At 37.1% G+C, this 12,411-nt stretch overlaps 1 protein-coding gene across 1 annotated transcript in view; it reads right to left on the bottom strand.

The window, feature by feature from the left end:
- The window catches only part of LOC111046960 (lysosomal-trafficking regulator), a 168,987-nt gene that overhangs the window by 87,984 nt on the left and 68,592 nt on the right, over positions 1-12,411 (bottom strand). The window contains exons 18-20 of the mRNA XM_039429615.1: positions 7,053-7,358; positions 4,469-4,739; positions 2,334-2,470 (exon numbers count right to left, since the gene is read on the bottom strand). Of these exons, the coding sequence (XP_039285549.1) occupies positions 2,334-2,470; positions 4,469-4,739; positions 7,053-7,358 (714 nt within the window). The remainder of the gene's footprint in view (positions 1-2,333; positions 2,471-4,468; positions 4,740-7,052; positions 7,359-12,411) is intronic.

Below are 12,411 nucleotides of genomic sequence, written 5' to 3'. Positions count from 1 at the left end.
CAGCAGTACTGTTCGACATTGCTCTCCAGAAAGCTATTGAAAGGGTGGATCGGAGAGGTACCATATTCAACAAGATGCATCAAGTATGTGCATATGCGGATGACGTGGTAATAATGGCTAGAAGTGTGGCATGCTTGAAAGAAGTTTATAAAATCCTGGAAATTGAAGCACGAAAAGTCGGACTGGTTGTAAATGAGAACAAGAGTAAATATCTGTGTGTGTCAGCAATCAAGTCCAGAGTACCAAGAAATATCTACGTGAATAACAAAAAGTTTGCAGGTGTAGAGAACTTCAAGTATCTAGGATGCCCAATAAATGCCACAGGTAATAATGCTTTTATAAAAGAAAGGATTCAAGCAGCTAATAGGGCCTACTATGCCAATGTTAGATTATTTAAAAGTAAGTTGGTCGGCAGGAGCACCAAGATAACAATATATAGAACATTGGTGCGTCCAGTGGCAACATATGCGGCAGAAACTTGGGTGATGAATATGGCTGACGAAAATGCATTAAAAATCTTTGAAAGATCCATACTAAGAAGAATTTACGGTCCCGTTCAGATTAATGAGCAGCAATGGCGAATAAGAAAAAATGAGGAAATAGAAGCATTAATAAAAGGAGAAAATATAGTACGCTTCATTAAAGCCCAAAGAATAAGGTGGTTGGGCATGTGATGAGGATGAGTGAGGCTAGAATGCCGAAAATAGTTTTTAATAGCAAGTTGCACAGCAGAAGAAAGAAAGGTAGGCCAAGGAACAGGTGGGTGGACCAAGTGATGGATGACCTGAGAAAGATGGGGGTAAGAGGATGGAAGGAAAGAGCCATGAACAGGGAAGAATGGAGGTGTGTTGTGAAGGAGGCCAGAGCTCACCTAGGGCTGTAGCGCCGGATAAAGAAAAAAAAAAGAAAGAAAGAATTTTAAATAAATTAGGGTTTTTATTAATAATAAAATAACACAGAAAAACATTTGATCGATTTCAGGGAATTTTACCCATAATTACCCACTTTTCATATTCAATGGTAACTGTAGGAAAAATTTAATGTGAAATACGTGCGCAAAGTTCGTTTGCTGCACTCAAAAAACCATCATTCCGCACTCGCCTACGGCTCGTGCGTAAACGTTTCTTTCGGTGCAGCAAACTGTCACTTTGCACACTAGTTGCACAAATAACTATTTCAAGTATAAAGCTGTATTTTGTGTTGTTACAAAGGCAAACACGTTTTTATTGGAGTAGTCTGAAAGTGAAAATACCCGCCACAACAAGCGCTATAGTGAGGTCCACGTTATAATGGCAGTGGAGAAAAATAGGAGAACAACGTTGCCGATCCTCTGTCTTGCCAATGCCTTCTATATACCGGTTTATTGATGTAATATTAACTGTTCATTCTCGTTTAAAATAATTTATTATATTTTATCAAGCAAGAAATTATATTTTTCAAAATGAATTTTCATAACCAAGATTAAATATTTTGTTAATTAATTATATTTATACATTTTTAAAAACCGATCTGACAACAGAGCAGAGTGAGAAAGAGATAGCACTATCCGCTTTGTTGAATGATAGACAAGGATAACAATACAAACACTGACATAACGTGGACCTCACTATAAATGAAGCTACGTTAAAAATACGCTATATTTCGAAGTTTTTGAAAAAAGATTGCGGAGGTAGAAAAGGAGAGCGCTATCTGCTTTGTCGAATAATAGACAAGGATAGCAATTATACCAATGCTAATCAAATACTGCTATTATAGCGTGGAGCTCACTATAGAGCTTGTTATGGTGCCATTTCTCACCATAAAACTGTCAAAATAAAAACTGGAGGTGTTCATTGCATCACAGATGCTTCAACATGAAGCTCCGCCCACAGAAAATTAAAACTATTTATCTCACACCAACCGTTGGACCAACCGGTTGCTACAACGCCAACCTGCCCACAGACGTACAACATCTAGTCCTAACACAGCAAGTTGTTCGTCTATGAGCCGCTTAAAAGAGCTGAAACTATTTTCAAATTGTTATTGTTATTTGTTATTTCATCGTATAAAACCGCATTTGATGAGCACAGCTCAAACGGTGTACGACATGTCAAATATATGGTTTGGTTAGGTTAGGTTAGGTTAGGTTAGGTTAGGTTAGGTTAGGTGAGGAAATGGAGGGAAAGTTTTTCATTTTACAAAATCTCTAGGATTTCAATGAGAATTTCTCAATCAGAAGATCTTATAACATTCTCTTAATGAATACGGGCAGCAGTATCTTTCAAATAATACAGTATATGGATATTACTATGCCCAAGAAAACTGAGTGTATTTTATTGTTTGAAAGAAAATACCTGTAGATTTGCAAGCGCTTTGTTCAATTTTTGTGGATCAACAGCAAGATTGGCAGTTTTTTTATTAGTTTCTAGAGCTGACGTGTATTTACCAGCCAAGAAAGATCTATTCTTTTTCATTTTTTCTGCTTTGTCACCTGAAACATAACAATAAATGTAATGTAAATGAACACGCAATATTAATACATTATGATAAACATTATAGAATGTGTAATATTCTATACCATTATAATTGAAAATGAACTGTATTCTGTCTTTGAATAATACAACAATTACAATATGAATAAAAATAGATATCCAAGTACCCTTTTCAAGATTGTTTACTCACAAAGTGTTTTCTATTTTTATTTATATTCAAGAGTTATATTCTATTTGCTGAAGAAAAAAATACAATTACATACAGTCATGGTTTCAGAATTATTATTTACACAATAGCAGCAATTTTATACAGACGCTACAAGTTTAAATGTATTTCAAGTATACATTTTAAATACAGAGGTGATCATAATAATAATAATAATATTGAGTGACCTGGCTGGCTGAGGTCTGGTGTCAGAGTTTTCAGGTCGCAACTGATCGATTTCAGGGCCTCAATACTGAGGTAAGAGTTGCAATAGTATATTTCGCACCTAGAGCAGAAAATGAGATTTTTCAGACCCGAAATCTGTTTTCAAGTCCGAGGCCGTAGGCCTAGAAAAGATTGAGCTGGAAAAACATTTTTGCCCATGGTGAGAACGTTATTTTTAGCCACACAGAGAAATAAACAATATAAATATGAGAATAATTGTTTATTAGGCACCGAAAGAAAAACAGGAAGGTGATAGCTCTAGCAAATCTGAGGTAATCTGAATATCAGGAAATATTGTCCAAGTATTTTTATTTTTTATTCTGATCATAACCTAAAAGATTATGTTCAATTATGTAAGAGGTTGAGTTTATACTTTTTATTCTTCCAAATGACAATAAGATGATATTATTATAAATGTTTTTGATTCTTGATTCTTGAATAATAAACACAAATAATGGAAAGTTTTTTGATCAGCTGTTAGAAGGTGTTAGAACTTTTGATCAGCTAGGTTAGAAGTTCTATCCTAGTGTTTTAGCACACTTGAAATTTGGCCAATCAATTTATTCAATAAAGCATAAACTGATTCCGTTTCATAAACTATTTTGTAAACACGTTCAAATCAAATCAGAATCAGCTGACTTCAAGGTTATTTTACAGCCCTAGGGCCGTGAAAAGTATACCGGCCTGGTCAGAAAACAATCATTTTCGGCCTCCATATGACGCACGAAAACCAGCTCATTACATCCAAGTGGGGTTTTTTGATCACGTTTCTTAGTTCCATGTTAGCGGCTGGAAAGAAACCTGTTCTGACGTCAGACGAGAGTCGTCTGCAAACAATGTCTTTCAGATCTACGTAGGGACTGGAAAACAGCTGCTTTCTGTGCAGTGTGGCGAAAAATAGAATAACTACTATCAGCGGCCATTTTGGTACACTGAATGAATTCTATTGAAATTCGAATGAATTTTTATTCTTTGAAAGAAGAAGAGGTATGAAGTTGGAATAAAAGTATTTTTGTAAATGAATTGTAATTGTCAAAACCACTGGTTTAATGGAACTATTTGAGATACTATAGTGAGGTCCACGTTATAATGGCAGTGGAGAAAGATAGCAGAACAACGTTGCCGATCCTCTGTCTTGGCAATGCCTTCTATAGACGGTAGCTGATACAGGTTTATTGATGTAATATTAACTATCAATTCTCGTTTAGAATAATCAATTATATTTTATTTTATTCCTCTTTGTATGAGAACTTGTTCAAGAACAAATAATAAAACTATTTTATTAAGCAAGCAATTATATTTTTCAATAATTTCATAATGAATTTTCAAAATTTAGATGAAATATTCAGTTAATTAATATTATCAATTTATTCTACATTGTTAAAAGACGATCTGACAACAGAGCGAAGCGAGAGAGAGACAACGCTATCCGCTTTGTTGAATGATAGGCAAGGACGTTGCAAATACATTGCTAATCAAACACTGCCATTATAACGCGGACCCCACTATAGTTTTGGTTGTTACACCATGATCAATCTCTAGTATTGTTCTAATTGGAAGCACCTACTCGAGCTCTGCGCGAGAATATTGAGTCGCGCCGATGTGACAAAGTTGGGACGCTGCAGGATGTGGGGCCGTTTGGCAGCCAGCACAAAGTAGAAGCTGCTCCAGAGGTGCGTGATGTAGGTGAGGTGGGCCGGGTGACCCAACACGAGGAGTCGCATCACCGACTCTATCTGATCGTGGCGTGGCGGCGCACTCATCAGCGACTGCACCAGGTCCACTATGTGCAAGCAGACCTCGCGGTCCTGCAGGCTGCCAGACTCTTCCAGACTCTCCTAAAATCAAATCAAACCAATGATTATAAAATTAAAATACTATATAAAATCAAATAGGCTACCATTTAATAGGATGAAAAAATTTTGTATAGCCTGGTTTTCAATAGTGGTAGAGTTTCCTGGGCAAGTAGCAGCTATCTTGTGAACTCTCCAGGCGCATGCAATTAATATCTCAATGTACCTTAGTGGACTATTAATTGCAAGCGATTAGGCATGCAATTAATATCTCAATGTACCTTAGTGGACTATTAATTGCAAGCGATTAGGCATGCAATTAATATCTCAATGTACCTTAGTGGACTATTAATTGCAAGCGATTAGGCATGCAATTAATATCTCAATGTACCTTAGTGGACTATTAATTGCAAGCGATTAGGCATGCAATTAATATCTCAATGTACCTTAGTGGACTATTAATTGCAAGCGATTAGGCATGCAATTAATATCTCAATGTACCTTAGTGGACTATTAATTGCAAGCGATTAGGCATGCCTAACTCGAAGTAGCATATTATTTTCTTCCGACTTTTCTCTGCTTTCAACTCAGTAAGCTTTTGATGATAGTAGCATAGTTGTTTACAACAAATTTTGTTATTAATAATAATAATTATTGTCGATACAACAACTCAAACAGCCATTAGTTGTTTACACACCGATATCTCGCCGACACGTCAGGACAGGACATAATTCACTCTGATGTACAGTATTAGAGGAGGCTGTGGTTTTTATCTGCGCGAGATCTACTGTTCACAGAACTACTAGTTAATAACATCTATAACTTTTTGACAATTACTTCTTTAAGATGGCTTCCTCCTGAACGAATACACTCTTGAAATCTGTGTTGACGATTCTTCATTGATCGCTGCAACATCTCATCTGGGATATTGCGGATTTGATTTTGAATTCTGTTTCAATTTTTAATAGATTCAACATTATTGATGAAATTGTGAGCGAAATCCACTCTGCACGGCATTCAATGGCAACTGTGCGTGTGTGTATTGTTTAGTAACCGTATAATCTCACGATTAGGTTGCGTTTCCTGGTCCCATGATCTTTCCACCTGCGATTTTCTGTTTGTGGAGTTATCTCAAATCAAACATTTTCACAACTTGACCAATAACTGTGGTTGAATCATAACAGACAATTCAAAAAGAAATCAACAATATCCCAGCTGATATGTTGCAGGAATCTCAACACAGATTTCAAGAGTGTATTCGTACAGGAGGAAGCCATCTTGAAGAAGTAATTGTCAAAAAGTGATAGATGTTATTAATAATTCTCAAATGGCAAATCTTCCCGTGTTATCGGATGGGCACGTTAAACTGTCGGTCCCGGCTGGAGTATGACAGTCGAAAGGCCCATTTACGGCTCAAATTATATATTGCATTTTTGCATAATTATATATTATTATTAAATTGCATTATTTGCATTATTATATTTTTCAAAATTATATATAGCATAATTATAATTATTGCATTTAAAGAACTACAATTACTCACTTTCCATGTATTTATATTTACAGAGTAGTATTATTCATTGTTAATAAGATTAAATCATTGAAAAAGAATTGTGATGTTCATGGTTATTTCTACTCGTGGCAATGGGGACCCATTTATTAATCACCACAGATTGAGATTCTCTGACAAAGTCCTAGTGTAATTGGTTTGAGACTGTTTAAAAAGTTACCAAAATGTTTATATGCCCCATCAATAAATTTTAAAAGAGAACTCTATGCATACTTAGTGAATAGGGCTTACTATAGTGTAGATGAATTTCTGAATGATGACACTTGAACTCTGCTGTTGTATTATAAATGTATTCTTACCATTGTTATATGCTTAAATTTTTAATTTTACATTGTTATTCTGTCTATTTTTATGTTTTTACTTGGCCTGCATGTTCTTTTTGGCTCAATAAAATGAATTTGAATTTGAATTATATTCAGGTGAGGTGGAACTTCCGTCAGGAACTCCCCACCAATAAAAGCCATACGAATATTATTTATTTTAAATGGCAAGTCTTGAACTTTACATTAGTTTGAATAAACTAAGTGTAAACATAACCTATTTTTGGACAAGTTCTATGTAAATTTGGGAAAGGAACAGTTCTGGGCTTTAAGCCAGTTGTTCCTTTCGCAATCATTCATAGTAGAGAATTATATTGTAAGTATCAATGTATAAATCATTTTTGCCCTTCCCACTAATGTTTTATGGCGTTTTCAAATTTTCCCGTTATTCTGGGTCACCCGGTATGTGATTTTGTACTCCAGAGCGAAGCCCCGATATAGTAGTTTAAGCAATTCCACACCGCTTACCTTGCAGAAGGTGAGCAGCGAATCAAGCGCGCCGATACGGTTCAACTGCGCCAGGTTGAACTCGCGGCGCGGGTGATCGTCTCTCAGCAGCACGAGAAGCAGCTGGAGGAGTGTGGCGAGGCAGTGCGACTGCTGCCAGCCGCTCCAGCAGGCCAACACACTGCACGACAACAGCGCACCGTCCACTAGCAGGGCGCGGCTCTGACCGGACACCTGGAACTGGCATCCAGTGACACCACCGCTGCCAGCGCCACCCTGTTGGTGCACCAGTAGCCCGGGTCGGTCGCAGACAACGTCCAGGATCGCCTGAAAATCAACAAACGACGAAAATATTCATTTTTCTAGTTCTAAGAATATTAGATTATTGTATTTAATCTAATTTTTGGAAAACAAATTAATTAAATTTTTCAAAAAAGATAAAATAAAATAACTAATTTCCTTAGAAAATACAACGCCATTGAGGTATCATAATATGATATACTATATTATAGTATAATATATCATATTCAATTCAATTCAATTTATTTGCCATATATACAAGATTTTTACAATTACAAATTCACATAATAATTGGGTACATCATACAGAAATTCAGAATATACTCTATTCTAGAAATAATAAAAATAAATTACATACAGGGTGGGGCAGAGCCGACTGACGAGTTTGAAAGGGTTATAAATAATGAACGGAGAAACTTAGAAAAAAATGGTTTGGTTTATTGAATTCAGCTCGAAAAATAGTTTTAGTGTTAGTTTTTGAAAATTATATCGGTTAAATGGCGGCCATCAGCAGCTATACACTGATGTAGCCTATTTTTGAAATTTTCAAACGCATTTTGGCATATTGCCACTGGTAAGGCCTGAATCTCCTCCCTGATTTTCTCCTTAAGCTCTTCCAAAGTGTGTGGGCGATGTTTGAAAACCTTTTCTTTGAGGTAGCCCCACAGGAAAAAGTCACAGACACTCAAATCGGGTGAGCGTACCGGCCACTTCACGTCCCCCCTCAGAGAGATAAGTCGCCCTGGGAACATTCTCTCAACAAATCCATTGAAATGCGCGCTGTGTGGGCTGTAGCCCCATCCTGCTGAAACCATATTTCCCCCAAGTCTTGTTCCTCAGCAAGTTCTTCCAATTTGGGTTGCAGAAACGTTTGCAACATTGTGACATAACGCTCGGAGGTGACAGTGACAGTGATGTTGTCATCTTCGAAGAAGTATGGCCCTATCACTCCAAATTAAGAAACGGCACACCAAACTGTCACTTTTGGTGAATTAAGTGGTCTTTCATGAAGTTGTCGAGGGTTATTTGCTGCCCAGTACCGGAAGTTTTGTTTGTTGACAGCTCCACACAGATGAAAATGAGCCTCGTCACTGCAGAAAAGAGTCGCCATTGCCGGGATGCGTTGAAGCATTTCCTTGCAACAATTTTTACGGTTCAAAAAATCGGCGGCATTTAATTTTTGCATAATCATGATTTTATATGGATGAAAAAACAAATGTTCATGAAGAATCCTCCTAACGGCTGGACATCCCCAAAGCTATTGCATGCCTGCGTGCAGAACGCCTCGGTGATTGCTCGACTGCTGCTCTCACAATTTCAATATTTTCGGGAGTTCTCACTGTTCTTGGAGCGCCATGTCTTCTTTCTTGTCGTGTACTACCAGTTTTCTCGAGTTGACGAACCCACGCTCTGATAGAGTTCACAGATGGGACGGGTTTGTGGACAGGAATGTTAAAATGTCGTCGAAACGCCCGTTGAACTGCGATAATCGAATGTTGATTTTCGTAAAAAGCGCGAACAACATAACCGCGATGCTCTCCCGTCCAATTCATGATGCACACTAAAAACTATTCTCCCGGGACTGTACAATGACGCCCACCGAGCCTGCCTACTCCCACCACAGGCTGAGCAGTGCCCCCTCCAAACTCGTCAGTCGGCTCTGCCCCACCTTGTATAACATCACTGAAATCCCAGTTGTACTCATTTTACCGGCAGTAATTGCTAGCAGAGACATGTGTCTGATATATATATATATCATAATATGATTCACTATATTATAGTGAGGTCCACGTTATAATGGCAGTGATTGATTAGCTACAGTGCAGCAGTATTGCTATAGTGCGGTCCACGTTATAATGTCAGTAGTTGATCAGCATTGGTGTTGCTATCCTTGTCTATCATTCGACAAAGCAGATAGCGCTATCCTTTTCTAGCTCCGCAACGCTACCAGATCGTTATTTAGCAATATAGAAATATAATCTGACAAGACAGAGAATCAGGAACGCTGTTCTCCTATCCTTTTCCACTGCCATTATAACGTGGACCTCACTGTATCCTTGTCTTTCATTCAACAAAGCTGATAGCGCTATCTCTTTCTCGCTTTGCTCTGTTGCCAGATCGTCTTTCAACAATGTAGAATTGATAATCAATCAATATATTATTTCATCTTAATCAAGTAAATTCATTATGAAATTATTAAAAAATATAATTTATTGCTTAAGAAAAGATAATTGATTATTTTAACGAGAATGAACAGTTAATATTACATCAATAAACCTGTCTCTTCTCTGTATAGGGCTACTTGTAATATAAATATAAATAAAAATAAAAATCTCAGTACCCTTTTTTGAACTATTTTATCACAACATGTTTCAACATTAATTTATTTATTCATTTATTTATTCATTTATACATTAATAGATACAATCATTCTCAACTATGAATGATTGGAGAAGGAACAACAGGCTTAAAGCCCAAAACTGTTCCTTTCCCAAATTTAGATAGAAATTGTCCAAAAATAGGTTATGTTTACACTACACGTTTTTTGTCCAATTTTGAGTCCAAAATATTTATAAACTAGGAATTTAGAATTTAGGAAAGTTGAAAACCAAATTGAATAATAATACTTCACTAAATCATCACTAATAACTGAAAATACTGTATTAATAATTGAAAAATTTAAAACGCGAAAAGAAACTCAAAAGTACTCCTAACATTCATGCCATTTTAAATGTACAGTATTTCTAGTCTTGAAAATGGCATCAATGTTGAAACATGTTGTGATAAAATAATTTAAAAAAGGCTACTGAGATTTTTATTTCTATTTCTATTTAAATCAATAAACCTGTATCTGCTACCGTCTATAGAAGGCATTGACAAAACAGAGGATCGGCAACGTTTTTCTCCTATCTTTCTCCACTGCCATTATAACGTGGAACTTGTACTGAAACCACTATCTGTGATTGCCCCCAACTTGAACAAGTCGAAGAAATCAAATACTTGGGACTAGTACTAGATAATAAAGTCACATGGAAAAAGCATCTTAACTATTTGAAGCAGAAACCTATGTACTGGGTTAGCCAGTGAAACGGGAAGATTTGAGATGGTCTTTACAGTTGGAGTGTGAGTGGTGGGGGTAATAATGGCCGGCTCCGGTCTATCTGCGTGTCCACTGTCCAGCCATTTAGTTGAGATGGATCGTTGGACGGGTGAACATCGCGGCTACGCGGTTAAAGCGTATTATACGAATGGTGAGAGTTTGGTGAAAACGCGACGTGATTTCCGACGCCATTTCAACATACCGCGCAACAGGCCTGTTCCTTCGGATAACGCAATTCGTTCGTGGATAAACAACCTTGAACAAACTGGATCAACGTCTAAAAAACGAGGTGGGAGTGCAAAAACCGTTCGAACCCCTCAAAACATCGCTGCTGTTCAGCATGCAGTGTTCAAAAGTCCACGCCGATCTGCCAAACAACATGCTCTACGCCTTGGAATAAGTAACACATCAGTGAGAAGGATCCTTCATAATGATTTACATTTTCACCCATTCAAAATACAGATTGTGCAATCTCTCAAACCAACTAACAATGAGAAACGATTACAATTTTGTGAGGAAATGGTCAGAAGACTAGAAGAAAATGTCAACCAAGTAAATAACTTGTGGATGAGCGATGAGGCGCATTTCCACCTCTCTGGTTTTGTTAATAAACAAAACTTCAGATACTGGTCGGAGGAAAACCCTGGCGCACTTCATCAAACGCATCTTCATGCTGAAAAGGTGACGGTTTGGTGCGCAATGTCGGCAAGAGGAATCATAGGCCCATTTTTCTTTGAGGATATCAATGGAAGCGCTGTGACTGTTAACTCTGTGCGTTATGTTGCAATGATCCAGAACTTTCTTACGCCACAACTCGCCCGTTTTCCAGTGAATGAACACACAATGTTCCAACAAGATGGGGCAACAAGCCACACTGCAAGAGTTGCCATGAATGCTGTGAATGCTTTGTTTCCAGGCCGCGTCATTTCCCAAAACGGGGATATCCCTTGGCTCCCTCGCTCTCCAGATTTGACAGCCTGCGACTTTTTTCTATGGGGTTACTTAAAAACAAGAGTTTTTCAGAACGATCCACCTAGAACTATCCCAGCCCTAAAACAACGAATTCGGGACGAAATCGAAGGAATAACAGTCAATATGCTGCAAAATGTCATGAGAAACTTCCAGGCCCGGCTGCAGCAGTGCATAGATTCCAATGGAGGAGATTTGACAAATGTTATTTTCAAAAAATATTTTTATTTATTGTACAGTAAATGCCTACCTTTTTCCTTATTATTTATAAGAAGTAATAATAAAATTAATTTTCTTAAAGAATTAGTTACTTATTAAAATCTTCCCGTTTCACTGGCTAACCCTGTACTACATAAGAGTATTCTATTTTTCAAGATCAGTGTGTAACTCCGTTCTATTAAAGTCTGAATACTATGCTTTGATAAATTCTAAACTCGAATATGGTCTGGCGTTGTGGGGAAGAGCATACACTGTAACCCTGAGGCCGATAGTTGTTTCACAGAAATCCTTCTTTCGCATTATCTCCTCCAAGGCAAAGTTAGAGCACACATCTGTGCTTCATTGTGAAAAAGAAAATATAAAAAAGAATAGAAGAAGAAGAAGAAGAAGAAGAAGAAGAACATCACCTCTCTTTAGAAAATTAGCTATACTTCGATTGAAAAATTTATATGTCTACAAAGTACTCAGGAACTTCTTTGATAGAAGCATAAATGGAAATGAGTATTTTAATTTGAAAAACAGTAATTTGAAAAATAAATACGAAGCTTGTATACCTAAACCAAACAAAAGTCACTTCATGAAGTATTTTTTTATTTAGCTCCAAAGTTCTAAAACCTGCTGCCCTTGGAGATAAGGCAATGCAAGATACGATCAAGGTTTTTGATAGATGTCAAGGGATTTTTAATGGAATGTGAAAATATAGATTCCATAATTGAATAAAAACACAAATATGTTGTCAAATTCTACACAGTTTTATTCGGTACACGACCATCGTTTCCTGACCACACCGGTC

The sequence above is a fragment of the Nilaparvata lugens genome, chromosome 5 (assembly GCF_014356525.2).
Source record: "Nilaparvata lugens isolate BPH chromosome 5, ASM1435652v1, whole genome shotgun sequence".
NCBI lineage: Eukaryota > Metazoa > Arthropoda > Insecta > Hemiptera > Delphacidae > Nilaparvata > Nilaparvata lugens.
The sequence above is the reverse complement of the archived record's forward strand: the minus strand, read 5'-3'. Positions and strand labels throughout refer to the sequence as shown.